The sequence below is a fragment of the Musca autumnalis genome, unplaced genomic scaffold, assembly GCF_047663935.1.
Source record: "Musca autumnalis isolate F117 unplaced genomic scaffold, ASM4766393v1 scaffold_1, whole genome shotgun sequence".
Taxonomy (NCBI): Eukaryota; Metazoa; Arthropoda; class Insecta; order Diptera; family Muscidae; genus Musca; species Musca autumnalis.
In genome coordinates, this window is record NW_027411644.1 from 216,168,660 (window position 1) to 216,196,592 (window position 27,933).

The following is a 27,933-nucleotide window of genomic DNA, read 5'->3' on the forward strand; positions in this document are numbered from 1 at the left end:
TTGGGTGACGACTTCCTCTCCGATGGTTGGTTGGGTATTTTCATTGGTGGGTTTCGTTTCTTTACAAGTTGTACAATTCGAGACGTATTTACGTACTTGGACCGCCATATTAGGCCAGTAATATTTTTCTTTTAATCGGTACAAAGTTTTTGCGATCCCTCCGTGAGCAGAAGTGGTTGGATTGTGGGCTTGTTCTATCAAGTCTTGCGTTAACGCTTCAGGAACCCACAGTTTCCATTGAAACTCTTGTGTTTCCGGATCGTATGACGCATGTCCTTTTTTAAAAACCATATTGCCCATGATTTTGAGGTCAGGTAAACTTTCTTGATTTTTCTCCACCACCTCTCTTAGCTCTTTATAGGCTTCACTCTCAAATTCTACTGTCTCAAAGTCAAAAATTTGATCGATGTCCATTTCATCAGCGTTGGGCATACGGGACAGCATGTCAGCTACTACGTTTTCCTTCCCTTTACGGTGCTCGATGTTAAAATTGTACCCTTGGAGTTGCAATGACCAACGAGCTAACCGACCACTAAGGTCTTTCAGGCTCATTAGCCACTGCAAACTCGCATGATCGGTTATTACGGTAAACTCCATGAGCTCAACGTAAGGTCGGAATCGTTTTATGGCCATTAGCGCGGCGAGACACTCCTTCTCAGTGACGCTGTAGTTTCGCTGACATTTATTCAGTTTTTGCGAGTAGAAGGCAATCGGGTGCTCTTCTCCTTCGCTATCCAGCTGAAAGAGAACAGCACCGATTCCATACTCTGATGCGTCACACTGAATATAAAATCGTTTTGAGAAGTCCGCATGGCGCAGCACCGGGGCTGACGTTAATGCCTTTTTGAGGTCCTCGAAAGCCTTTTTCGCATTTTCATCCATGGCGAATTTGGTTGACTTTTTAAGAGTGTCAGTGAGGGGTGCGGAAATAGTAGCGAAATTCTTTATAAATCTGCGGTACCATCCCGCTGTACCAAGAAAACTTCTAACCTCCCTAGCATTCTTGGGGACTTTAATCCTCTGAATTGCTTCTACCTTTTCTGGATCCGTACGCAAAACCCCTTCCCCGACTATAAACCCTAAATACTTTAGTTGTCGAAAACAAAATTGAGACTTTTTCAACCCGATTGTGAGATTGGCCTTCTGCAAACATTCGGCAACTTCGCTTAGCAGACGCAGGTGCTCGTCAAAATCGCCTGATATTATCAACAGGTCGTCCAAGTATACAAAGACATTCTCCTTTAATCGTTGGGGAATGACTTTATCCATCAGACGGCATAATCTTTGTGCGGCATTGCACAGGCCGAAAGGCATCACGCGGAATTGATACAATGGACGACCTGGGACAGTAAAGGCGGTGTAAGATTTGCTCTCTTCGTCCAGCTCAATTTGCCAGAATGCGCATTTTAAATCCACACTGCTAATAAAATAAGTCTCATCAATCCGGCTTAATATTCCCTCAATATTTTGCAGTGGGTAGGCGTCTTTTATCGTCAATTTGTTCAACTTCCGGGCATCTAGGCAAAAGCGGTTTTTCCCGGGCTTCCGTACGACCGTTGTCCGATTGCTCCAGGGGCTTTCGCTTTCTTCTATAACATTTAAAGCCAACATATTGTCTACCTCCTGGTATGTAATTGCCTGGACAGCTGGAGACATCGGGTAATGCCTGTCTTTGACCGGCTCTGACCCTTCAATCAGTTTTATACTGTGCTTTTCGAGATTTGTACACCCCAAACCATCTTTTTCAAAAGTACGGAACTTACTTATAACCTCATTTAGTCTCTTTTCTTGATCCTCTGTCAACTCATGCGGGTTCAGTTTGTACTTCGAGTCTTTTTCCGCCATATCTGTAGTAATCTTTTCAACGTTGACTTCCGATACCCCCACTACGGCGGGAGCTAGTTGAAAGATTCGCCAGAAATCTATACCAAGGTACAGTCGCTGTTCCAATTCTGGACACAGAAATAACATCATACTTTTTTCCTGGTTTTGATATTGTACCGAAACTTGTATTTTGCCCAAAACCATATATTGTTTTCCGCCAGCTGTGGCAACCCTGCTGGTCATTGGAATGATGGGAATTTCCAATTCCTCCACTAGTTCCCTACAGTCTCGACCCAACAAACTAACTGAGGCTCCCGTATCTAGAAGACCTTCAATGCTCTTATTTTGTATACTAACTTTTGCAAAAACTCTGGGATCTTTTGTGCTTTTTGATATTTTTGATAGGGAATCGACTAAACATTTCTTTTGTTGACGCCATTGTTTTTGTTTTTCTCTTAAATGTTCAATTTTCTTAGGGATATTATGAATTTCCGAATTAAAAATTCTCTCTCTTGTCCTCTTATAATTTTCTTGGCGCACTTCCAGTGGGATATAGTGTCTCTCAGCTGGAGAAAATTCCGTATTGTATACTTTACTATTCACGGGGTTTCCTTTTTTTCTCGCTAGAATTTTAACCGATATATCCGGTACTAATTTTGAGTCGCAGGGTTCTCCGCCGGACGTGGGTCCCCTGTATTCTCCACGCCCCTCCTGTGGTTTCCCTGTCGACAATTCGGGCATTTCGGAGTTACTGTGTCTGGCTTACCACACTTGTAGCAAAATAACTTTCTGTACTCCGCCGGACAATCCATGAAAAGGTGCCCGTTTTCACGGCAATTCCAGCACTTAATTTGCGGCTTGGCCTGCTGTTGGAAACGGATTGCTGAAATATTGTCTTCCGCCAGAATATCATCGCCCTCGATGTTGATACATTGTTCCTCTTCATAGATTTCATTAACCTGCCTATTTGGTCTTTGAGGTACAGTCATAGGTTTCGTTTCACGCCTCGGGAAGTTTCGCTCTGCGTCTATACACTCTATGCGCAATTGTTCAACAGACGATATGGTCATCTGATAGACATGTCGTTTTATGTCCTCACGAATATTACCTTTCAATATTTTGATCATATCGTTATCGGAGACAGGCTGCATTAACCTCGAGCGCAAAATCCCCATTTCATGGAAATAAGCGTTCACTGGTTCATTGTACCTCTGCTTCCTTTCCAGTAACTCTCGAAGAAGATCGAATTTAGACTGAGGAGTCTGATACTGACTAAGCAATGCAAGTTTCAAACCTTCCCAATCAGTCCCTATATTGTTTCGGCGATACAACCAATACCATTCCCTGGCTTGGCCGGAGACAAGGAACGAAAAATCCCGCAGGACTTCGGCCCATGGTATACCATATTGTTCCCTCATGATCTCTAAGCGGTATACAAAATCAGCTACCCTAAGATCTTTCGGATCTCCACTAAAATTCAGACCTAGTTTGTCCACCCTAGTTCTCAAAAGTTCATTCATTGGTGCATTCACTGGCACTATCCCCTGATTAACCGCCGGTGTGGGGTTTGTACTAGGATATTGGATAATTGGCAGACCATTTATGTAGGTCATCAAGGGGTTACGACTGGTTGTTGGCATTTGTATCGGTACCGAATTAACCATCGCCGGGTTAGAAGTTAGTTGACTATTTGTATTTATCATCGTAGGATTATCCCTGTTGGCTGGTACCTGTATAGGTGCAGAACTAAATGTCGCTCTATTGGACGTTTGTTGACTATTTGTAAATGTCGTAATGGGGTTATCCTCGTTTGATGGCATTTGCATAGGTGCAGAATTAACCATCTCTGGATTAGAAATTGGTTGATTTACCGTCGCCGTAGACCCGGTCTGTGCGCGAACAACCTCCGACAGATCTTTCATTCCCCTTGTCAAACTATCAATCATTTTTCTCACCTCTGACATCTCATTTTGTACCAAGCTTTTAACTTTATCCTCCAGGGATTTCTGAACAGATGCCGCTTCCTCGTGTACTAAACTTCTTACCTCAGAGTTTAAGAGTTCACCTGACTCATTCATTACCGGGTTACTTCCCCCATTTGGCATATTGTTATTTTCACGTCTGATTATAGAATCGGCCAAGTCTATGAATTGGTATGGAGTCATATTAGGATTCGATTCCGCCATTTCGTCCCCGATGCCTATTCTTCTTTGTTTACGAGTACTTGGGTAATATACCGATCTGTTGAAATCAAAGGTTTCTGGCCTACCTCTTTTGTTTCGTTGTTTAGACCTAGTGTTATAATTCATATCCCCTAGCCTCTCAGAAAATGTTGGTATTTTTTTCAACTAAGTTGACAAGAGTGATCGTATTTTTAGATAAACGAGCGGTAGTCTCAATTAAAATGCTGATTAACAAGAATAATTCTACTAAACCTCAATATTACGAACTACACAAACACATATAAACGCAATAATTTACTAAAGGACACTTCATACATATATTTGCATGGGTACGGCTTTTCTTTTAGAGGCAGTATGGATGTGGTGTGGTATTGTACTTGAATTTTCATTACAGTGCTCTCTATAGAGATATATGGATGTTTCCCCAAACAGATAAAAAAACAACGTTAAAACATGTACTTCTTCGCTGACTATGACATCTTCCCATCAATAATATAAAAAACAAGCTCATAGCACGGTACTTACAACACTACAATCGCTGAATCTCTTAAATAGCCGATTGGCTGTTGCTTATTTCCCTAAGCTGAAGTCTGTGTAAATCTCATGCTTTATCTCATGGTTTATTGCTTATAAAAAAAAAAACTAAAAAAAAACAAATACGACATTGGCAATACATCATTATTCATCAACGAATCTCTGAGCTACTGCACAACCCCGATGCTAAATTGAGAAAACATTTCCTTCTTGCCTACTATAATTATTATTGCACAACATAATCTGTTACACACAAATTCGGCTGCAACGGAAATTATAGTTTGCATAAAGATTATGAATTGTTTCCTTAGGTCTATTACTTAGTTCATTAGTAGTCTATTTCTCGGTGCATAGGTGGTAATATTGCACTGTTTATCTCCTAACATCACAGTTCTTAAACGACTTCGTTTCCGCGCCATTTTGAATGCGCATCAGGTACTAATTTATCTTTCTTTTCGTTTGGGCGCCATCTCTGTTATGTGTGCTTTTAGGGCGTCCGCTTTAGCCACCAGACTAGCTTGAGACATCTCAAAGGCGGCATGGGGTCTCAACCCGCCAAAACAGGACTCACACACAAACATTGAATGAGGGTGAATTTTCTTTCCTACCTTCACATTTACTTACTTTACGAGAAAACATCCACACACGGGTCTTGCTGTCCCGACCCTACACTGGCCCACCCTACCATGGTCCAGATGGTCCTCATCGATAATCTCTCCTGGACCCCATTAACCACACACTCAACTTCCCACACTTACCTCATAGCGTTCCCCACGCAATCACAAACAATTAGCAACACATCTTAATTAATCTTCAACACTACATTAGACAATTTATTAAAATTAAATTTTCAATAGAAATTCCCTTTGTTTTCCTTACACAATAATTGAACAATAATTTTTTTTTGATGAACAAATTAGGAGAATAATACCTAGACTTATCTCTCACGACTTCAGGCTCAATTTCTAAGGCTTTCCAATAGGATTAAGCTTTTTCCTTGTTCTTAGTGCCCACTACCGGCACAAGCGCTTTACTCTACACAACCACTAAAAGAGCTCTCTTACCAGTTTGCTTTTGCCGTTCCTCTGCTCACGGCTCGCTAGAAAATACAAAAAAACAAGGCTCAAAGTTAAGTCTACTGTTGCCCTACGCCTACTAATATTTTTTCACCTTAGGTATTATTCCCTGTACAAAACTTAATTATTAATTTACTTATCGCTAACTCTTTCTAATTACTATCCTTATTTTCCTTATTTCTTTGTCTGATAGATTTCTGACTCATTTGCCGAATATTCAATGAAAAGCTTATATTTTCTTTCCTTTCAGGTGATGTTCTTGAATCAAATTATCGTTACGTTCAATAAAGACGACACAAGGTACGACACAGTATTACCTGTTGTTAAAACATTAATCAATTGGGTTTTTTTCTAGTTTCAGATTTCACAATACAAAAAAATGGTAGCAACACCACTTTCCGTTTATGCACCAATGGCGGCAGTGACGGCAGACGCTCTAGGTTCCAATATGTCGCAAGATTCCCCTTGGTCATGGATTGGTTTACATCGATTCGACGGCAGTTGCAACACAAATACCAGAATCATCCATCCAACGGATACATATACTTATTTGCCGCACTCACACCAGACTATGCCACGGAATAATCACGTTTGCGGGCGAGACACAAGGGGCCACTAACAAACTCCAGCCAAAATAACCAAAATGTTTCCTCCAGCAATTAAATAAATACACTGGCCCCCTTCAATTGCTATGAAGGCCAGTGTTACTCGCAAACCAATGATTTAGGCTGTTAAAATATAAACAAATACACAAACAAAAGATGTAAACACCACACTTCATTTCCCTCGACCGTTGTTAATACTCACAGATATTAAATACAAACACAAAACACAGCAAATACAAAATAATCTTTTTATTTTTTCACTCTTGTTTTAACAGGTTAACGTAACGATCCACTCCAAAATGACGATTTTCTCAACCAGACGGCTTTTATAGCCCTCTTTTCTCCCGCCACAAGCCAAATTTTCCAGCCAACACCATTTTCTTTACCGATTTTTCTTCTAACGTTTTCGGTAACCATTCGTTTTCTTTTTCCGTATTTCTTCAGGGATGATTCTTTGGATATTGAATGGCAATGCTATATTAACACCTGATCTGGTTTTTGAAATTTAACGGTCATCAGATTGCTCGAATGACTGCACTCCTATTTCTTTCCCTGATTATACGCGATCGTATTATTTTACCAGTACCCTCATATATGTCCAAGTTTATATTTTATTGAATATCTATGCATACAATAGTATGAATTTTACAACCTTTTCGATCTTGAACGTGCTGTTCAATGTAAACGTCCATATTTATAAATCTCCTGAAATCTAATTCGCCTTGTTTTCCGCCCGCTTTTGCTTTAGGTCCCCACTCGATACAACCCTGCGGTCGATTATCTCCTACCCAATTAATCACCCCTGACCAGTCCTTTTTCGATCATGTGCGCCCTGGCAAACCATTCTGTCATTCTAGAACACGCTACTACATAGACAACACATCCAATTTACAATGGGCTTACATTTAATTTGCACCATGTGCATATTCAAACGCAAAGAAAACAAATTTTTCCTATTGCCCCTTTACCAAACGCAAAGTCCTCCTACTGCCGTCGCCTAAAGCAGCTTGACCCTATTTACGCTTGTTGCCTCTCACTCTCGGATGGAATAGAATGAAATACATGGAGAATATTTTCTTGGCATGGCCTAAAGATAAGAGCCGCCTGGTGTACAGGCTTCTTGCCATATGTTTGGCACACGGCCTTTATGCTTCTTCTTGCTGAGTGTTCTTGTACCAGGCCAGCAACACTTATTAAATGTTTATTTTAATTGTTTTAAAAGAAAGAAGTACGATGGCAGCAATTCCGCGTACATGGTACGCACAGAAAAATTAAGCGGAAATGCTAACGGATGGAATGGGTATCTAAAAGGTGATGCCAGGCACATGGTTGTATGGTCTGAGTTAATCCTGAACAATGAACGTATGGCAGAATACAACACTGTGGGTACCTACAGGGTCTCTTAGGTTGAGTGGATAGGAAAATGGAAATAAATGTCGGAAAATATGGAAAAATGTATGAAAAGCGTTAAAATTCTATGCTTTTCCCGGGGGTATAAAAGGGCCATAACCAAGAAATCTGACTCTTTTTGTCAACTTGTGTTTCAGGGTGAACTCAAAAACCAACCGGCTTTAAAAACTGGCTTTTTTTATTACAGCCAAAGTGTATTTCCCAAAAGATAAATAAAAACAATTTGGAATAAATTCAATTTTTATTTGAGGACTGCTTCGTTTTATTTAAATCCCATGCAGTGGGCTTTAACAAACATAAGTAATGCTTGGTTTACATTTACGAAATCCACTCGATTTCAACTGTCAAATCCATAGGTTAAACGTCAAATGAAATCCAGATGAGATTTCATTTGACGTTTGAGCTATGGAATTGACAGTTGAAATCGAGTGGATTTCGTAAATGTAAACTTAGCATAAGTGTGGTTTTGTACGAATATTGTGTGTTGGCTATGTTAACGTTGTGTGGTGTTTCGTTGTTTTCTTTTTATTTTAAAGATATCGCCAACAATCAAAATAAGGCAATCGCTGGCCTCCTCTGCAAGGAGGAGGTCAGATATTTTTATCCAAAAATCCGGAAAATCTGGTAATTCTGAGGAGCTGGCTCCATACATCCCAATTGTGGGCAGGATAAATCTTGGCAAATCCTGAAACATAAGAGAAAAAAAAACCAAACATTGTATTAATTATTCATGTAAAGTCCAGGTAACATTAGTCTAAACACGTACTTTCTTGCTTGTTAAATATTTCCTCGGGTTGCTGGACGGCCCGTGTTGATCATCTGTGACCTGAAAAGAAAAATGATATGACAAAAAGTAAATTAATAAGTTGATAATGAAAAAAATCATGAGTTAAAAAAAAAACTCATAGTATAAATTATAAAAAAAAAGCAGAATATTATAAAAGAAAATCTATTGTTTTATGTGTATAACCTAGGTAAAGTTGTGTCGTTAAGTGCTGTCTATTAAGTGTTCTAAATAAGTTAACTTTTTTTTTGTGAGGGACATTAACCCATTATAATTTGAATTTCGAGTGTAGGGTTGCCCCAAATTACGTAGAATCTGGTATCCAGAGTTTGATTGGTTTTTGCATGGACGAATCAATGTGTCCAAAGACCCCCTAAAAGAGCTCTGTTAGGAAGGTATAGATGAATTAGTAATAAAGGCCAGATTTGGCATCATTTTTTTTTGTTCTACGAAATATTAAGGGTAATCCGAGTCAATGACTCGTTTATAATTGTTTCCGGAGTTAGTGTTCCATAAATCGACGTGTTATATGTATGGTTAAATGTTAGGTTTAAGGAAGAAAAATGATAGATGTAATAAATGATTCCATTGTTTGAATGTTTTAAAATCAATATGACGTGCTAATTGTTTTTTTGTTAATGAGAGGAAAGTGGGTGAACATAGCCTGAGGTGAGTGTCGGTGGAAAACGGGGCCCTTATAATGTTTGTTTTTGTAAGTGGATTTAAGGGTCAAGGATGGGCGGGCGAAGTGTGGGGGCAGAACTACCAAGCTCCCTTGTTTTAGGTGTACCTCGTGTTTGTGATCGTTTTATTTTTTTATGTTGTGTAGTCATTATTTATAATTGTTCGTCCCCTAGGGCTACGGTGGAATGGGTTGGGACCGCCCTGAAGATGGCCCCCTGAGCTAGTTGGTACCTCCCCGTAGCGCCACTGCAGGTGGCACGTAACAACTTTTGTGCAAAACTTGTTACTTGCTCTTATGTTACACGCTAAAACTTTCATACGAAACTTTCCCATTATTTTGGCGTTCATAGATCGAGTTCCATACAAAAGTAATTTTATGAAATTGCTGTAATGGGGAACTCGACCTAAGAACGCCAAAATAATGGGAAAGTTTCGTATGAAAGTTTCAACGTGTAACATAAGAGTTGAGAGCAATTTTCACAGTTTTCTGAGAGAAGAGAGAACTTCTCTCTTTTGCTACTTTTGCTATTAAAAAAGTAAAGGAACAAAGCTCGTATGATAAATAAAAGACAAAGTGCTGCCAAGTTTCAATTTGTCTTTATTCTTCTACCAGGAATGACACAAAACTTTACTCAAACATTGGATGTGTTTAGGGTTTTATAGTGCAGTTACACTACAGTTTTTTGCCGGGTTAACCCACTTTAGCACTGTTCCTTTACGTGCAAGAATCTTCAAGTTTTACCACTTTTTACTCGAAAAGCGTTCCTTTACTTCTGACACCATGCACTTCATATGTGAACAGTTTACAACTTTTACTACTTTTACTACTACGGTTTTACCATTTTCAAAAGTAAAGGAACAGACCATGCATTTACCGGTGTCGACTTTGAGTTTGACATATTGCCAGGAGTCTAAACAAAATGTTTGTTTATGAAATGCGGCATTTTATTAAGTGGCCTGGTGACACATCAAAGCAGGCTGTCAAACTCCATCAATAGTTTGGACTGAAAAATGGGACGCACAAACGCTGCTATAGAGGAAGAACTGAAAAGTTATTTCAAAAGCCACAGTAAAATTAGAGAACAAAAAGCACATACATCAAAGGTAACTGATAAAATCATGTAATAGGTCGAGAAAAACTAAAAAATGAAACATGTCAGATTTAAGGCCTGATCTCCGGATCACTTTGTCATTTGGGACGGGAAGTCACACTTCCTTCAAAGTTTCTGAAATATCGTAATTTATTTTTTTGTTTTAAAAGCTAACCAATGCAATATTGGTATCATTTAAAAGGTTGTGAGGACTAGATTCTAAAAAAATAAGTTTTCGCCGACATTTATAGGTTCATTCCGTTGGGTGGAGTTGTGATGGTCGTCGTTTGGCTTCGGCATCCTTTGACAAATCTGTGGCTGTATATACATTGGAAAGAGATAGAGTGGTATGTATATAGATTCATATTGTTTTAGCAGAGGTTTTTATCGCTGTTCCTTTTCTTTTTAGAGCAAGGAAAACACCTATCGTGGACATAGTGGTTCGGTAGATCAACTGTGTTGGCATGCTTCTAATGCCGATCTACTAAGCACGGCGAGTGGTGATAAAACTGTTCGTATTTGGGACATAAGGGCTGGCAAATGTTCCTCGGTTACCAATACCAAGGGAGAAAACATAAATATAACATGGTCTCCTGATGGTAAAACCATAGCTGTGGGCAATAAAGAGGATTTAGTTACATTCATTGATACCCGAACCAATAAAATTCGTGCCGAAGAACAATTTAACTTTGAGGTAAGTTCAAATGAGATGAGAGATTACTGTATAATCCAGTTATAATGTGGAATTTTTATAACAGGTCAACGAAATCGCTTGGAATAACAGTAGTGACTTGTTTTTCCTCACGAATGGTATGGGATGTGTCCACATATTAAGTTATCCCAGTTTGGAATTACAGCATATTTTAAAAGCTCACCCGGCCACATGTATTTGTATTGAATTCGATCCAACTGGAAAATATTTTGCTACCGGTTCAGCAGATGCTTTAGTATCTTTATGGGATGCTAATGAATTGGCTTGTTTACGTGTTCTGTCTCGACTGGATTGGCCGGTACGTACAATTTCCTTTAGTCATGATGGTAAGCTAATAGCCTCAGCTTCGGAAGATTTACTGATTGATATTGCCCATACGGAAACGGGTGAAAAAATTGCTGATGTACCAGTTGATGCAGCTACATTTACGGTGGCTTGGCATCCGAAACAATATTTGTTGGCCTATGCTTGTGACGACAAGGATAGTAATGATAGACGTCGTGAGGCGGGTAATCTTAAAGTTTTTGGTTTCCAAGAGTAGAGTAAATGAACATTTGGATTTTTTATTATTATCAAAGTAAGAAGTGAAATAAAATGTATATTTAAGAAGAAAATGATTTATTAAGATTTATTTTAATTGTACTGAGGTTTTTGCACCAATGACACTACGAGAACTTGAAGAGAGAAGCACCCTTTCGCTAGGAAAGGGCCTTAGAAGCACCATTTCCCTAGTAAGGGGTCTTAAGAAGCACCCTTTCCCTAGGAAAGGCTCCTAAAAAGCACCCTTTCGCTAGGAAAGGGTCCTAAAAAGCATCCTTTCGCTAGGAAAGGGTCCTAAAAAGCACCCTTTCGCTAGGAAAGGGTCTTAAGAAGCACCCTTTCCCACCGTCCGTGGAATTGAAAGTCCTAGTTATAGATTATTTTGCTTTCTTTTTATTTTTTTGTTTTGTTTTTAAATTGTTTGTTGTTTTTACAATCAAAATGAAATTCAATGCGAATATCATGTTCTCTTCACATTTAAGAAGAAGAAGAAGTGTTACACATTTAATTTATGAGTAAATTAACACTACATTTATATGTAAATACGTTAATTATTTTTGAGTTTAAATATATAAATTTTTAATGATTTTTTTAAGTTGTTTTTGCTTTCTTAATGAAAGTTGCTTGTTTTTGTATTTAAAATTACTAAAATATAGTAAAAAAAGTATGGATTAAAATTAAAAAAAAACATATATTTAATTAAAAATATACATATATAAAAAGGAGACACTAACAAAAAAACGAAGAAATTCGATAGCAGGGGTTGAGGAGATGTAAGTGATGTACATCACAAAAGAATACATAATAGTGTGTGTGTATTGTATAAATGGCAAAATAATATTGGTAGTAGTAATTGTAGAGTATATAATTATGGATTTAAATAGTTGAAGGGAATTGAGAAAAGTTGTAAAAATAGGAAAAAGAAACTCAAGAAACAAAAAATAAAGAGAGAAAAAACAGCTTAAACTAACGGCGATTTCGCCGACGGCCGGAACCAGCATATGCAGAGGAATTCTGTTGCTGGGGATGTTGACCACTGTATAAGTTGTCGAGGAACTCATGCAAAGATGCCTCGCTGTTAAAAAGGAAGAATTTCACATTATTTTAACACTTTGTTTCAAATTTAATTATATATTTTTTTAACTTACGTTGTTGGTATATTATCACGTTTAAATTTACCACCCGCTGGTCCACCGCCGCCGGCATAATGAGATCCAGTATGCTGTTGATGCTGCTGTTGTTGTTGGTGATGTGATTGTTGTTTATGTTGTTGCTGCTGCTGTTGTTGCTGTTGAGCTCCACGAACAATGCGATATTGGACCATATGTGAATTTGGTTCCAAGTGAGCCAATGCACCCTTCTGACAATTTGCCCATTCGGTAATGTCATAAACTTTACCCTCCATCAATGCCAAATATTTCCAACGTAAACCAAGCATACTTGTTTCAGCCCAAATATCGCCCTAACAGAAAAAAATAGTACAATAATGATAAATGATGGAATCTTAAAATATTTTAAATTAAAAGATATTACAAACTCATCTATTAACAATTCAAAGACGACGATGAGTGAAGAACCCTTTTAAATGAGAAAAACAAACGACTAAGGACGACTCTACAACAGCAACGTGACCCACATCAGTTTGAACCAGACTCTAATAACCCGTGCATGGAAAGTATGGGGGTTAGGCCGGGGCGATTTGTATGGAAGGAAAAAAGTGATAGTGGGCGCCTGGAGTTTCTGATTATTGGGATTGTACTGAGCAAAAAAGTCCACTAGACCATATGTCTACGGTGAAAACCGAGCCCCCGGATTTTGAGTTTTTTTTTTCCACCTTTGGGAGCATTAGGTCCTCGAAAACGACCAGAGCTGTATAGTGCTGGTTGAGCAGATTGTTAACTCTACGTTTAGCACGGTCAATGAGGACGCCCTTACCAGAATTAGCAGAGAGTGTCACAGTTCCCCAGACATAACAAACGTGTCATCTAACAACCCTCCGTTTCTCTTGTATCAGACCATCTCCCCATAACTGTCTCCATCAACAGACCGTGCGATTTCATTACCTCTGAACACCGCACTTTCATCAATCATAGGAAAGCTAATTGGCCTAGTTTCAGAAAGTTCACTAATCACCGCTTCAGAGATCTGTCCAACCCTTCTGATATTCGGGTAGCAAAAAGGACGTTCCGAGACATGATCACTGCTGCAGCCGCTCGGCATTTACCTTCCTTATCAAATGAGCGTGATGAGCTTCGTCGTGGTAGGCGAGCATAAGCGAAATAAGTGGTTAAATCATCGGAAGAGTTACAAAATTGGAACCGAAATAAGTGAATTGCGGACAACGGTTAAGTCACTCTCGAACCCTGGGAAGAAGGAAGATAGGACCTCAGTCAAGTTTGGCGACGTTGGTGCTAAAGTTATTTCAATCGACAGTTTGGCGAGCACATCCGGGAACGATATAGCGAAGAGAAGAGTACTACACACATTAGATGTCTTCCTGCCCAAAGCATCCAAAGCGTTGGGATCTGCTGGAATCTCCAGGGCAATGCTGAAACAGCTGAAAATGCCGGGAGATGAGTATATCATTAAAGTTCCAACCTGTCGGTAGCCCCTCACATCGTTTCCGAAGTCTGGAAGGGATTCGTAAAATCGATTTCAATTAATCGGTTATTAGCCGTAAAATTTATAACTATTGAATGTGCGAAAACCGGATAATAGATTATTCTTAATCGACTTTCGGAAGACGGAGTCAACTATTATTCGTAGTCAACCATTTTAGTCGTAGTCCATTATTATTCGTAGTCGACTATTAATCGTGGTCGACTATTAGTCGTAGTTGACTATTGGGCGTGCTAAAGCCGCGTAATCGATCGTACTTTTTATACCCTCAGCATTTATGCTAACGAGGGTATGTATATACACTTTCATACGGGCAAAATGTGCCTCATCGTGTTTCAGACAATTTGGAGTCGATTGAGCAATGTCCGTCCGTCTGTCTGGCTGGTGCGCACGATAACTCTCGAACGGATCAACCGATTCGATCCAAACTTTGGCTTTCGTAATATTTTGTCCAAACTTAGTTTGTTCCAGTACCTCCCCCACAAAAGTTGGAAAATGTTCGGAAAATTTGTGCGCACGATAACTCTTGAAGGAAGTAACCGATTTGGGCCATACTTTGCACATCGTGAAATTTCTACTAAACTTAGATGTGTTTCCAAAATGAACTCAATCGGTCCACTCCTTCGGGTACCTCTCACACAAAATTTCGGAAAAGTTCGGATTAGGACCTGCTCTCGAATCGCTTTGCTTTTTGTTGCAACAACTTGTATTCATTGCCCCCCATACGACGGTACAAGTTTCATCAGGGGCAAGTCCATACTTCCTGAGAAAATATCCTGAAAGATGCAAAAAGCCCCTATAACACCGTGTGCAGTGGACGGAGCTCAAGATAGTAATCAGATGTAATCCATACTTTGCACATCCTTATATATCTACCAGATATAGATCAGGTTCGAATATGGACTATATTTGTCTACTCCTTCTGGTAACTCTCACACACAATTTCGGATAAATTCACTTTAAGACCTGCTCTCAAATCACTTTGATTTTTGTTGATACGATTTGCATTCGCTACCTCCATTACGACGGTAAAGGTTTTTTCAGGGGCAAGTCCATATTTCTTAGGAAAACAGCCCGAACGGTGTTAAGGGTACCTCCCCCACAAAGGTTCAACATTTGTTCCTTAGTGCAGTTAATTCCTAATCCACATGTTTGTCGGCAAGTTCAAATGTCCAAAAAGGGCCACAAAATTCTGAAGAGACCTTAAATACATTTGATCTGTCCGTAGGTGAAAGTTTCACTTCACATTGGCTGAGGGTATATATCTTTCGGCAAAGCCGACTGACACTTTTTTACTTGTTTATACATATAATAACCATCACGGATCCCATCAACGAAAAATGGTCAATTATAATCGGTTTTCGGCGGTTAACGATTAATCGAAAGTCGACTTTTTGAACACTCTCAAATAATCGACAAACCGAAAATTGAGTTTTAAGTTTTTCACATAAACCGAATGATCGAAAAACCGATTATAGCATTTCACTACGTATCCCTAGTCTGGAAATGTACAGGGTGGACCAGCTACTAAAGCCAGGCAAGGATGCCAACAAAGATGAATCTTAAAGACTTGTTTTCGCTTTTATCGCCCGTAGCAAAGACCCTTGAGGTTTTAATCCTCCCCAGCGTCAGAGTAGTTTTTGCTCAACTACGCTCGTATGGATTCTATAAGGCAAGGATCGATGACACAGTGCAAAACATCAGCCTTTCCGATAACGAAAAGATATACGAACGAATATATTCGCATTGCCACAACTACATCAATTTGATATAAAAAAGGTGGTTGCAAATATCCATTGGCTCTATGAGACCATAATCCAAAATCCCGCCCCCCAAAGGATCGAAAATATTAAATATCTTCTGTTTCATTTTTGTACATACCTCTCTTGCTGAGTGTCGTATTTTGCAAGATGCACATTCACGTGCCGCATAATGGGGACGATCGGTCATTTTCCGGGGATGACGTAAGCCACATGTACTACATCTGGAATAGGAAATTGTAGTGTTATCACTGTTAACTTAATTATAATGCTCACCGGTATACCTTATTGTATTAGCAGCTTCGGTAATTTTAGTCTGTAGCTGTGATAGTAAATCGTGCAATTCTGTCCAGGCTTTTTCGGCATGTAATGCTTCGGCTAAACTCTGATCATACGATAGACGATTTTCCTGCCGAAAAAAAACAAGAGGAATATTATTAAAATTGAAATCTAACCGGGAAATATCGATACGCCCATACCGGTTCTGCAATTAGTTCAAATGCCCTTTGCAAAACTTTAAACGCCTCCTCTGCCCCGGGTTGTTTGTTTTTATCAGGATGCACGAGAACGGCAATTTTCTTGTAATGTTTGCGTATTTGTTCCTGTGAGCTGTTGCGTGGTACTCCTAAAATGCTGTAACATTTAAAAGGTAAAATTTCAATATAATCAAATTATAATATGAGTGTTTTGGCCCACCTATAGGCATCCTTTCCTTTACAGTTAAGCAGCTGATACATGGCCTCTTCTCCGGTCTGTGGTAAACGTCCAGTTTTTGTTGCTTCACTCGAAATATCTGGTGGCCGTTTCTTATAGAATCTTCGCCAAAATGCCCATTTACTCGTCTTCGAAAATCTTGCATCAAAACGACGACAGGTATTTTTAAACCAAATACTGGGTTTATTCGAATTCTGTTTCAGATCTTTCCATAGCTGTTGTGCATAAGTCTTACAGTATTCATAGCCCGAAGTCAAGCGATCATAGAGTATACTACATCCGACAACGACAATATCATAGACCAAATTGAATAACCATATCAATATTTTTAATGTGTAAGAGTACCAGGCCTTAAGAAAACGTTTTGCCAATTCATAGTTAGGATTGTTGGGACCCGATCCACCACCACCATAAGAAGGTGTCGATGAAGTCCCGTACGAACTATTATTTCGATTGCGTTTCGTTGATGAGTATGAATACGAAGCATTTGAATTATTTTGATAGCGTGATCTCTGCTGTCCTGCCGATGTGGTGCCGCCGTATGAAGAATTTGGAGATTTTGTTGCTTTGCGAACATATGTATTGTTGGTTGCATTGTATACATTTGTTGAAGCAGTTGCATTGTTATTATTGTTGTTAGTGTTTGCATTGCCTTTGGAAGAACCGCGAGTATCGTTTCCATTTTTACCTAAAATGGAAGAGAGAAGAAATTAAAAATATACATGAGAAATGCTTAGGGATTTACAAGACTGAAATCGTTTTTCAAAACACTCGAGCACCGATGTAGTCCATATTCGAACATGAGTTATGTGTGAAAATAGTATGGCGATGTGCAAAAAAATTGGACTAATGTCAATATTAGAGTTGTACAACCTAGTTCATTTGAAAGATCTAGTTCAATAGCTCAGTTCTTTTAACTGAACTAAATTGTGAATCGTTCGCTGATCGTTCTTCGTGGATCTTTAGGTCGGCGCTCAGTGAGCTATTGAACTATAATGAACTATATCGACTGATCTAGTTCACACGCTCTTTTCAATGAATCGTTCAATTGAACTAGTTCGTTCATGAACTATACAACTCTAGTCAATATATAATTTCGATAGTTATCGTGAAAAAAAACCCGAAAGTGACGCCGAACGAATAGGACGCGCAAAATTTCAAAGAAAATAAAATTAATTAATTAATTACAATAATTTGGCCTGAGGCCGTTGAAATAACTCTGGATGATGGGTTTAAATACCCGTTACCGAGGATCAAAAAATACATTAATTACATGAGGGAGTATGCCGCGATCTTACAGGCTTTTCCCAATAAGAAAATTATCCCAATAATGAAAATCGCCGATGAGCTCCACAGCAAATTTGAAAACTTGGAGACACATTTTGTTACGAAGCGGAAAATGAAGATTATCTGTAGCGACCGTGACACCATCAACAAAATTGTTGCTGATGAGGAAATGCGCAGTAAATATAACATTTTCATTCCTGCTGAGCTTTGTGAGATCAAAGCCGTAGTGCAAATCCCGGCCGACCATGACTTTTCGGAAAAATTTTTGTATGAAAATTTAATTATAAAACATAAAGCCGAGTATGGTCCAATCGATCAAGACATTGCCATAACTGAGGTTAAGCGTTTTACTAAGCCGGACCCAGCTCAAGAGGGTCAAAGAACCAATTCAGATGCCGTCATGTTATCATTTGGTGGCAATAAGCTGCCTTCTCATGTATGTATCAATAAAGTATATTTCCCAGTGAAGCCGTTTATTAGGCGAATTCTCCAGTGCAAGAAGTGTTGGAAATTCGGACACTCCACTCGAGTTTGCACACGGGCCCGCCAAGTTTGCCCACGTTGTGGCTCTGCTCATGAGGGTATTTGCACATTGATGCCACAGTGTATCAATTGTCACAAGCCCCATGATGCGAGGTCCAACCATTGTGATGTACGTACCGAGCTGAGAAATAAAGCTAAAAAAGTAGCCGAAGAAAAAACACCAATGCTCACGACTGACTTCGATTCAACAAGTCAAAATACTTCTCCAAATACGTTCGACCTTACTCAGGAAGACTTTCCTGAAATAAATGCAAAGAGACCAAAGCTAAAACCCAAAGGTGGTATAAAAAGAAAGATAATTAATAACCCAAAACCTATTGCTAATGATGGCATAGGAGAAACAACTAACAATAATGACATTCAAAATGAAACTCCAATAACTGAGGACTTGTCGGTTGACATCGACATAGCCAAATCTCAGACTAACAATGACCTTCAATTGCCTGATTCCATGGAGAACCTAGCTTCGCACGTTGAGTTCAATTCAAACTCGTTGTGCAGCTCCACTCGCATTGAAAGCACCCAAAGCCAAAATTCAGTTGAAACCATACAAACTACAATCAGCAATACACCAAAACAAACGACTAACAACAATAAACCTAATCATATCCAAACAAGTATTAATAAAGTTAAAAATATTAAACAATCATCCACATCCTCCGATAACAGCATTAATGCACCCCTGCATCTTTTTGAGGCTTTTCAAAAAGACAAGATGAATTGTAACAATGAAGATTCTACAGATTAATTTAAGAAGTATCAGAAATAAAAAACCCCAATTGTCTCAGTTCTTAAGAGAATCGGGGATAGACATTGCATGCATTTCGGAGACTTATTTGGATAATATAGATGATTGTAATTTACCTGGCTACGACATTTTAAGAAAAGATAGGACTTCATATGGCGGCGGAGTTGCCATATTAATAAAAAATTCAATACATTTCACCAGCGTTGACATCAACATCATAAATCGGAACATAGAAATAGTCGCCTGTTGCATTAACAGCGAGATTGGCCCAGTCATAGTAATATCAACATACATTCCACCTAACGTGTCTTTCAGCACAGCTGACCTTATGAGCATCATACCATCTACACCACAATGTGCAAAAATTATTATGTGTGGAGATTTCAATTGCCATCACATAATATGGGGTTGTAACAACACTGACCATCGCGGAGAAAATATGCTCCAATTTATAGAAGACAAAGATCTCGTTCTCCTAAATGATGGAGCACAAACTTATTTTGGTACCAGCTGTCCTTCAGCATTAGACCTATCAATATGTAGTCCTGCTATAGCACTGATCTCAACATGGTACACGTTAAACGAATGCTTTGGTTCCGACCACTGCTCCGTAATCATTGAAGTCGACTTACACGCAAGGTGCCACAAAACCACATATGGCGTACCAAGACACATAACAAAAGATCGGCTAAATAACGGCATAGATGAAATACTGAATAGTGAACAATATAATGAATGTCCCGATGACGAAAAATTTGAACACCTTTCAAAAGGCTTGTACAACAAATTTGTGATTCCCGTTGGCAAGAAACAATATCCAGACAACGGCTGGTGGAATCTTAAATGCAAAAAAGTCAAAGCAGCATTAATCAAAGCCCTAGCACGTTTCAAAAAAGTTCCCACCAGAATAAATAATGAAAAGTTGAAAAAATGTCAAAAGGATTACTTTTACACTCTCAGAGAGGAAAAGCGAAAAGGGTGGCAAAAAATGTGTGAAGACATCCATGCCGACATCACACCAACTGAACTGTGGAACACCGTTAAAAAGTTCAGACGAAGACACAGCAATAAACACAAAAGCATGCCAGAAATGTGCGTTGATAAATTCTACGACATATTATCTGGGCCCATCGGACCTATAAATGTACCTCCTACAATGGACAACATTCCAAGAGACAATGACTTCACAATAGAGGAATTAAACGCAGCTATAGAGGGATCTAAAGACACATCAGCCGGCCTTGATGGTATTCGTCATGGGCACATAAAAGAATTTAATAATGAGGTAAGAGAAACACTATTGTCACTATATAACCACATATGGCGCTCTGAAAAAAATACCGAACCCATGGATGGAATACAAAGTATGTCCTATACATAAAAAAGGCAAGCCTGTTGATGACCCATATTCATATCGTTCAATTGCCATGATCTCATGTTGGAGGAAGATATTCGAACGAATGGTCTTTCGAAGGATCGACCACCAACTAGAATCTTCAGATAAACTGCACAATGCACAATCTGGATTCCGGAAAACCAGATCAACACGTGATAACCTAACTTGTATTTGGTCAGCGGCCCAATTGGCAAAAAGGGAAGGTAAATACCTTATGGCTGCATTTCTAGACATCAAAAGCGCATTCGATAATGTAAACATTGATATTTTAATCGATAAATATAAAGATCTTGGTGCAAGTGAACATACCTGCGCTATTTTACATCGTCTATTCCAATATAAAGAACTCATTATCGAAGCAGAGAATTCTACTACTCGTAGATCCTTTACCGGAACACCACAAGGCTCCGTCCTGAGTCCACTGAGCTTCAACGTTTATATAAACGATATCTTCAAAGATCTAGGAGTGGAAATTTTAGCTTATGCAGATGACCTCGTAATATTCTGCGCAGAATATGACCTAAATATTGCAAAAATAAAAATGCAGAAAGCACTTGATTGTCTAGTTAAAAGATTAGGAGAAATACAGCTTGAACTTTCCCCACAAAAATCGAAAGGAATGATTTTCAATCCGTACAGCAGACGTTCTATTCAAATGCACCCTGATCTAATTATCAATGGCGAACAAATTGAATTTGTAAATACATTCAACTTTTTGGGTTTTGTATTGGACTCGAAACTCAGCTTTATACCACACATTGATTATATACATAAATCGACTTTTCAATTCATGAACATAATCCGTGCCCTTTGTGGCGTGTCTTGGGGAGGCAATCCACAACAGCTTATTCGTCTCTACGTTGGAGTAGTTAGACCTAAAATTGAATATATGGGACACCTATTGCTTGACGCTCCGCTTAACAAGTTACTCAAAATGCAAAGAATCCAATTTCGGGCGCTCAGAACGGCACTCGGAGCTATGATTTCTACCCATACACAATCTTTGGAAGTGGAGGCCAATATAATGCCTTTGCCGGAAAGATTAAAACTGCTTTCCAATAACTACATCAACAGTATGATAGTCGACTGTAGAAACCCGACCAATAAATTTCTATCAGAATATAATGAAAAATTTCAGATCAGGCCTACATTTTTCCAACTATATCAAGATAAGGTAGCGAACAACAATATTGTGAAACTTCAGCGGCCTATGCAATATGAATTCCCACTTCAAGCTAGCCTTCTGGTTCCCAACATATCATTTCTTAACGTCTGTAAAAATCGTTCGACCTCAGTGGATATACAAAACCTGTATAGCACTACAATCAACACCAACTTTCCAGATTACATAAAAGTATTTACCGACGGATCAAAAACCCCAGACAAAACCAGCTGTGCCTTATGGATGCCATCGTTAGACATCGAAGCATCCTTCTCCTTAAATAAAGCAAGTTCCATATATTCCGCGGAAGCATACGCCATACATGAGGCTTTGTTATTAGTAAGAACCTGTGAACCTGGGAAATATATAATCATTACGGACAGCAAATCGGTCCTAACAGCCATTGCATCCCAAAACAATAAAAACACCCATCCCTCTATTCTCGAAATAAAGAATGAGGTGTGTCAAATGTCTGGGGAGGCTTTCACCGTTCACTTCCTGTGGGTACCAAGTCATTGTGGCATCGATGGGAATGAGTACGTGGACTCTATTGCAACGAATCACAACCATACCGACTCATGTCCAAAATTATATTCATCGGACTTAAGACAACAAGACAAAACTGCGGCTGTCTCATCCTGGCAGGAAAAATGGAACACAAGTATATACGGCAGACGATTTTATTCATTCTCCCCTAAAGTCAACTGCAACCCTTGGTTTCGAAACATCAAAATGCCCCGAAGCGTCGCAACAACCATTACGAGACTTAGGTTTGGCCATAACCAGATGAAACAACATCTCCACAAGATCAATATTACCAGCACTGACAGATGTGATTGTGGTGACATCCAAACCGTGGACCACGTCACATTCAATTGCCCAGACGTTAACCTCAGCACAAGACGTGCTCTATTACAGAAACTGCGACAACTCGGTATACATCAACCATCAGTCGATGATATTCTTAAAACAAACAACATTAAGGCCTACCTGGCCTTATGGACTTATTATAAAGAAGCAGACATTAAAATTTAAATCAGAATCAACATTCAAGAACACAGAACTCCCAAAATTAACAAATCTACCACGTTCCCATGAAATACATTTATACCCATGAAAGTGGCAACATAGACTTAGTGTCTCATGTCACTTTAAATTCCACCCCAAACATGGTTGGAATTGACATATGAAAACATATGTCTGAAGAAGAAGATAGTTATCGTGCCCATTAGGCACTTTAGTCGGCACTTTGTCGGTTTTTGTGGACTTGCCCTCGAAAAACAAAATATATCGCTGTAAACAGGACCACAAGAAGTACTTTCGTTAAAAAAATTGCAAACTATCCTCGAACAGTCCTTAAACTGCACTTAAACAAAAAGTAATGAACTTTTGAGAGGGAAATGCTCTAAAATATTTTCTAATATAGACCTTCTTGGAACATGATGTAGGTACGTTTGGAATAAATTTCACGATGTGTAAAGTTTCGGCCAAATTGGATAATCGTGGTCATGAGAAATTTGATGAGTTGGTGCCGGTAGGGGGTTATTTGGAGCTTTTGGGTCTTTATCTAAGGAAGTATGGACTTTTCCCGAAAAAAATTGTAACATCCTAAAAGGGCCGCGGAAACAACCAGCTGCAAAAGTCAAGACGGTCCGAAAAGAGTTTCTAAACTGCACTTTTGAAATTTGGTGTACCAGAACGAGTGAACCGATATGGTCCATCTTCGAACTAAGTGGCCCAAGATTGGCCAAATTTTGGACCGAATGGTTGCTCCGTTCGAGAGTTATTGTGCGCTCCTCCCGACAGACGCGCTGACGGATATGGCCAAACGACTCCAAATTGTTTGAAACTGATTTCGTCCAAGTATATTTGGGGTCTAAAACCATTATTTTGGTTAGGTACATTATGGTCGTATAAAAGTGGAAATACCCTAGGCTTAGTTGCCAACTCCATACCTTGCCGTCGACCACAGTCCATCCACTACGTACGAACTTTTACTAAAAAGGAACCCGAAATTAAATCTTCAACTGATGTAGGTGTGAATGCCTTGGTGCCCTCTGTCGTTTACTCCTACAAATTTCACTCTCTCTGACCATTACAAATATGGAGATTGACAGCGAACACCTAACTACGGTTGTTGTTGTTGTTGTTGTTGTAGCAGCATAAAAACCAACATAAACCCGTAGGTTTGATGCTGTGTTGGCAGCCGCTGGCCGAAACACTATGGTTTCGGGTCAATCCAGTACGAAAGAACCCGCTGCCGTGGGATTGGTCTAACTATGGTCGACAGCAATAATGTGAAAAAGAAACGAACTGAAGGTAAGAGCGAATACAACATCCCGGTACTGGACGAAATAAGCAGGTCCCTCAAATTCTCAGCGAAGAAAATGTACTCCTCAATCTTATTGAAGAAAAGGTCCACATAAGGCTCAGGGAAGATAATATCGCGGACGATATTTTGGATAATTTATCATTGACAGATGAGGTTAAAGCCGTGGACACGCAGTGTCTTTTACTATAGTCATGATACTGACCCCAAATCCGTTGACTGTTTGCAACCATCCGATTTAGGTACAAACGCAAGCAGTCGGACAATGATCGGTTTATGATAGCGTCAACTATTTCAAAGGTCGCTAGTTCTCAGTCGACAAATCCAATATCACAACCAGTGGCTGTGAAGAGGGTAAGATCGTCCGAGGCACAGTATCGCCATACTCCTACGTCGCATGCTTCGATGACGAAAAAGTTTAGTGAGAAAATCCTACCGGAGATACCAAAATATCTTTAGTCAGACATCTTCGCTGAAAGCTGTTGCGGGTCCCCGCAAATGCGAAGTCCCCAGGCACATCCAAGTTTCGTGAAAGAGCTAAATAAACGCATGATAGTTAATGGACATTGATGATAGGTTGGAAGGACATGACAAGGCTTGTCAGGTAGGGTGATTCGAAGATGATGATGCAGTTGTTGTGAGTTGTTGTTGTCTTCGAAGGTGATCAGTCAGGCTCTTCCCTGAAAACATGCTTGTCTAGTCCGAAACATGTTGACAATTCTGCACGACGAATTGTCCAAATGATCTGAATGAAGCTAGCGATCATTGACAGGGCTGACCCAAACGGGTGCATCAGCAATTTTCATTGTTTACTTATTGAGGGTAATCTCAGGGACATTCTTACCTCCGACATTGTGTACAAGAGTAAAGTACGGCAAGACCTGGCAGCCCAACGTTATTATCGATTTTCTTATTCGGACATATAATGGCATTGGCTTACCTTGGGAAGTCAGTAACATAGCGGCTTGTCTGCCATTAACTTTACCACCGATAAGTATAGATAGGACTATGTAAAACGTGGAGAAGGGTGCTAATTCGAATTTGGAAGGTTATGCTTCCGAATCCCTCCAAAACACCAGTAGAGCGAAGCAGCAAGGCTTAACTTTGTGCAGATAAATCTACGTCTATGCAAAGCTGCAGCTGCTGGACCCCTGCAAACTCTTTTCATCTTAGATACTGAAGCTGATATATGTCTGGAGGATATATTACAAGGTTCAAAGTTTGCACCGTTTTAGCAAGAATTTTTGAACTTTTGTGAATTGCATTTGTACAAAAATATGGTGGACTAAGCGGCAAATAGGCGCAAAGTGAGAGCGTTTGTAGTTGCTAAAAGAGCCTTAATATTAATTCCTCTGTCAAATTACAGAAGAAGTGACATCACAACGATATTTCCTATTGTACCTTTCTGTTTAATAGAGAATCCTATCTCGTTTGAACTAGACTCTAGTGACTCTTACATGGAATTCCCTTGGAATTCTAAATACCTCTCTCTTTGAAAAATTAACATTTCTAAATAACGTAAATATAAAACTATTTCTGGACTTACCTCCACCATTAACTTGAATATCATTGTTTTTATTAATACGCTTCTTTTGCTGATGCTGCTGCTGTTGTTGTTGCTGCTGCTGCAGCGACTGTGCATGCTGTTGCAAATCATTAGCATTTGTCTTTAAATTATTTATTGAGTTCTTCTGGGCAGTCGATGTGCCTGTTGCCATGTTTTTATTATTTAAAGTGTTTGTTGCATTGTTAGCTGTGGGTGTTGTTGCTCCTGCCGATGACCTCTTATTATTGTTGATATTTTTATTATTAATTTGTTGTTGATTTTCTTTATTATCATGCGTTGGAGATTTCTTAGACGAACGATTATTGGGAAACTCTTCCATGTTACGTCGTGTACCCAAATAGTTATTTGAATTTGAAATACTATTATTATCGGTTGAAGATTTTACTGAAGATTTTTGTTGATTTCTTATGGAGTTGTTGGAATTATTTCCAACATAGTTGGAGGAATTCTGCTGTGCTTGGTTATTGATTTTACTCAAGACATCGGAGTAGGTCATACGCATTGGTTTTACTTCGGCAACTATGCGTTTTTTGGGAGCTTCTTGCCTAGGGATTTCCGATTTGTGATTAAGAGCAGGAGGAGGAGGAGATTGCATGATAACAGTATGTTTATCTTTAGATTGGAGTTTTGGGATGACATTAACGTGTGTTTGTTGCATATGTTGTTTCTGTTGTGGTTGTATGGCAATGTAACTGGCGGCGGAGGCATCTGTATTTCTATCGGAATTGTCATTACTAGTGAAATTTTCGTGTTGTTGCGATTTTTCTAATTCAATTTGGGCAAGAAATTCCTTTTCCGTTTGCATTGTTTGGGAAGAATTGTCAAAATGGTCATACAATGGTGGAATGCTTGAATCACCCAACCAATTATTTGTCATATTGGCCACAGTATTATTTTCCTCCATTATTGGCTGAGGAGGAGTTGTTTGTTGCTGTTCTTGTTGTTCATCGAACTCTTCGGTTATAGTTATTGGTTGTTCATTAAGATTACTGTTAGTTGTACCAAGCAAGAGCACAGGTGGCATTTCCGCAGTGGGCAATTGTGTAAAGGTATTACTTGAAAATAGTTCATAACTATTGAAAATTTGCGGAGCACTATTGCCAGAATTGTTGTTGGGTGGTATATGTGATGGTGTTTGTTGCTGGGCTTGCGAATGTTGCTGCTGCTGTTGTGGTGGTGCTGGCTGGACACTTGCTGCTTGTTGTTGTTGAATGTGATGATAGGCTTGTTGCTGTTGAGGTTGCGGATTAAATGGGGGTGGTGGTGGAGGAGGGGCATGGTGCAGGGGAGCAAACGACGTTTCTCCCGGCAAGGGACCCATTGCATTTTCAGGGCAGTGATATATTTTCAAGAAATTACCATTACCCACCCTTAAAACTGAGTAAGTTTCCTGTTGTGGTGCTGGCGTCGCAGGAACCGCCGCCGATGCATAAGCCTGTGCCTGGATATTGAACAATACATCATTAAATAGCTGCTGGGGTGGTGGATGTGGATGATGCTGCTGATGCTGTTGCATAAATGGGGTTCCACCAATCAATGGATTTGGCCAATGGACAAATTGTGGAGGAACACCAGCACTTACATATTGTTGAATTTGCGGCGGTGGCGGCTGTGGTACATTAGGATTTATTCCACCCCTGTACAATTCTTCCGCAGAATTTCCTCCATCATTTGGCGTTGACATTACAAAATACAACGATATCGTTTAATACGTGTCTGTCTTGGGTAGAAGAAATTGTTGTTTTCCTTCATTTATTTTGTTTCTTTTGAAAACCTTTTATGTCACTTCACCATATCAGTGTCAAGAGCTTTTGTTGCCGATATGAACAATGCAAAAGTTGTTTTCTTTTATTTTTATATATTTTTATTTTCTTCAATTAAAAGACACACAAAAATGTTTTTTCAGCTTTTAGGGATCTGTACGTAGGAACCCGAGATTATCGTTATTTTTTGTTGCTATCGTAAGTGCTGCCAGTTAAAAAAGAGAAGAAAATCGAAAGGGGAGTACACACGACTGAATTCCTGTTATGCAGCAATCGGCACAATCAGCACACAACAACAAAAAATTTAGTAAATAAAATGTGTAAGTGAAGTTTTCATGTGGTTGTTGTAACGCGACGCTCAACGCGCCGTATGTGCAGAGGCCTTAATGGGCCAAATACATACGGTCCGTTGTGCGACGCGTTGAAAACAACAACCACATGAAAAATGTGTAAGTCTCGGTCCACACTAGCGCGAATTTCATTAAAAAATTTCATGAAATTAGGTGTTCTTAAATCGAATTCCCCACTACAGCAATTTTATAATTTTACTCTACTATGGACGTCGATCTAGAGACGCATAATTTCATATCGAAATTTCAGTG

The 27,933-nt window shown here is 39.3% G+C and overlaps 3 protein-coding genes across 3 annotated transcripts; 1 reads left to right on the top strand and 2 right to left on the bottom strand.

Moving 5' to 3' along the window:
* Nucleotides 1-2,167: 2,167 nt before the first annotated feature.
* LOC141389094 (uncharacterized) lies at nt 2,168-6,624 on the bottom strand. The gene is made up of 2 exons (XM_073960144.1): nt 6,425-6,624; nt 2,168-6,345 (listed from the first exon to the last, which is right to left on the bottom strand). The coding sequence occupies exon 2, from the start codon at nt 4,131-4,133 to the stop codon at nt 2,475-2,477; it is 1,659 nt and encodes a 552-aa protein (XP_073816245.1). The 5' UTR covers nt 4,134-6,345; nt 6,425-6,624; the 3' UTR covers nt 2,168-2,474.
* Nucleotides 6,625-9,999: 3,375 nt separating this feature from the next.
* tex (THO complex 3 homolog tex) lies at nt 10,000-11,520 on the top strand. Its single transcript, XM_073960146.1, has 4 exons — nt 10,000-10,204; nt 10,443-10,538; nt 10,601-10,885; nt 10,950-11,520. The coding sequence occupies exons 1-4, from the start codon at nt 10,112-10,114 to the stop codon at nt 11,442-11,444; spliced, it is 969 nt and encodes a 322-aa protein (XP_073816247.1). The 5' UTR covers nt 10,000-10,111; the 3' UTR covers nt 11,445-11,520.
* A 296-nt stretch (nt 11,521-11,816) lies between these two features.
* Nucleotides 11,817-27,535, bottom strand: LOC141389095 (uncharacterized). Its single transcript, XM_073960145.1, has 7 exons — nt 25,548-27,535; nt 16,519-17,224; nt 16,302-16,455; nt 16,107-16,231; nt 15,944-16,046; nt 12,592-12,905; nt 11,817-12,518 (listed from the first exon to the last, which is right to left on the bottom strand). The coding sequence occupies exons 1-7, from the start codon at nt 27,250-27,252 to the stop codon at nt 12,410-12,412; spliced, it is 3,216 nt and encodes a 1,071-aa protein (XP_073816246.1). The 5' UTR covers nt 27,253-27,535; the 3' UTR covers nt 11,817-12,409.
* Between the last annotated feature and the right edge of the window lie 398 nt (nt 27,536-27,933).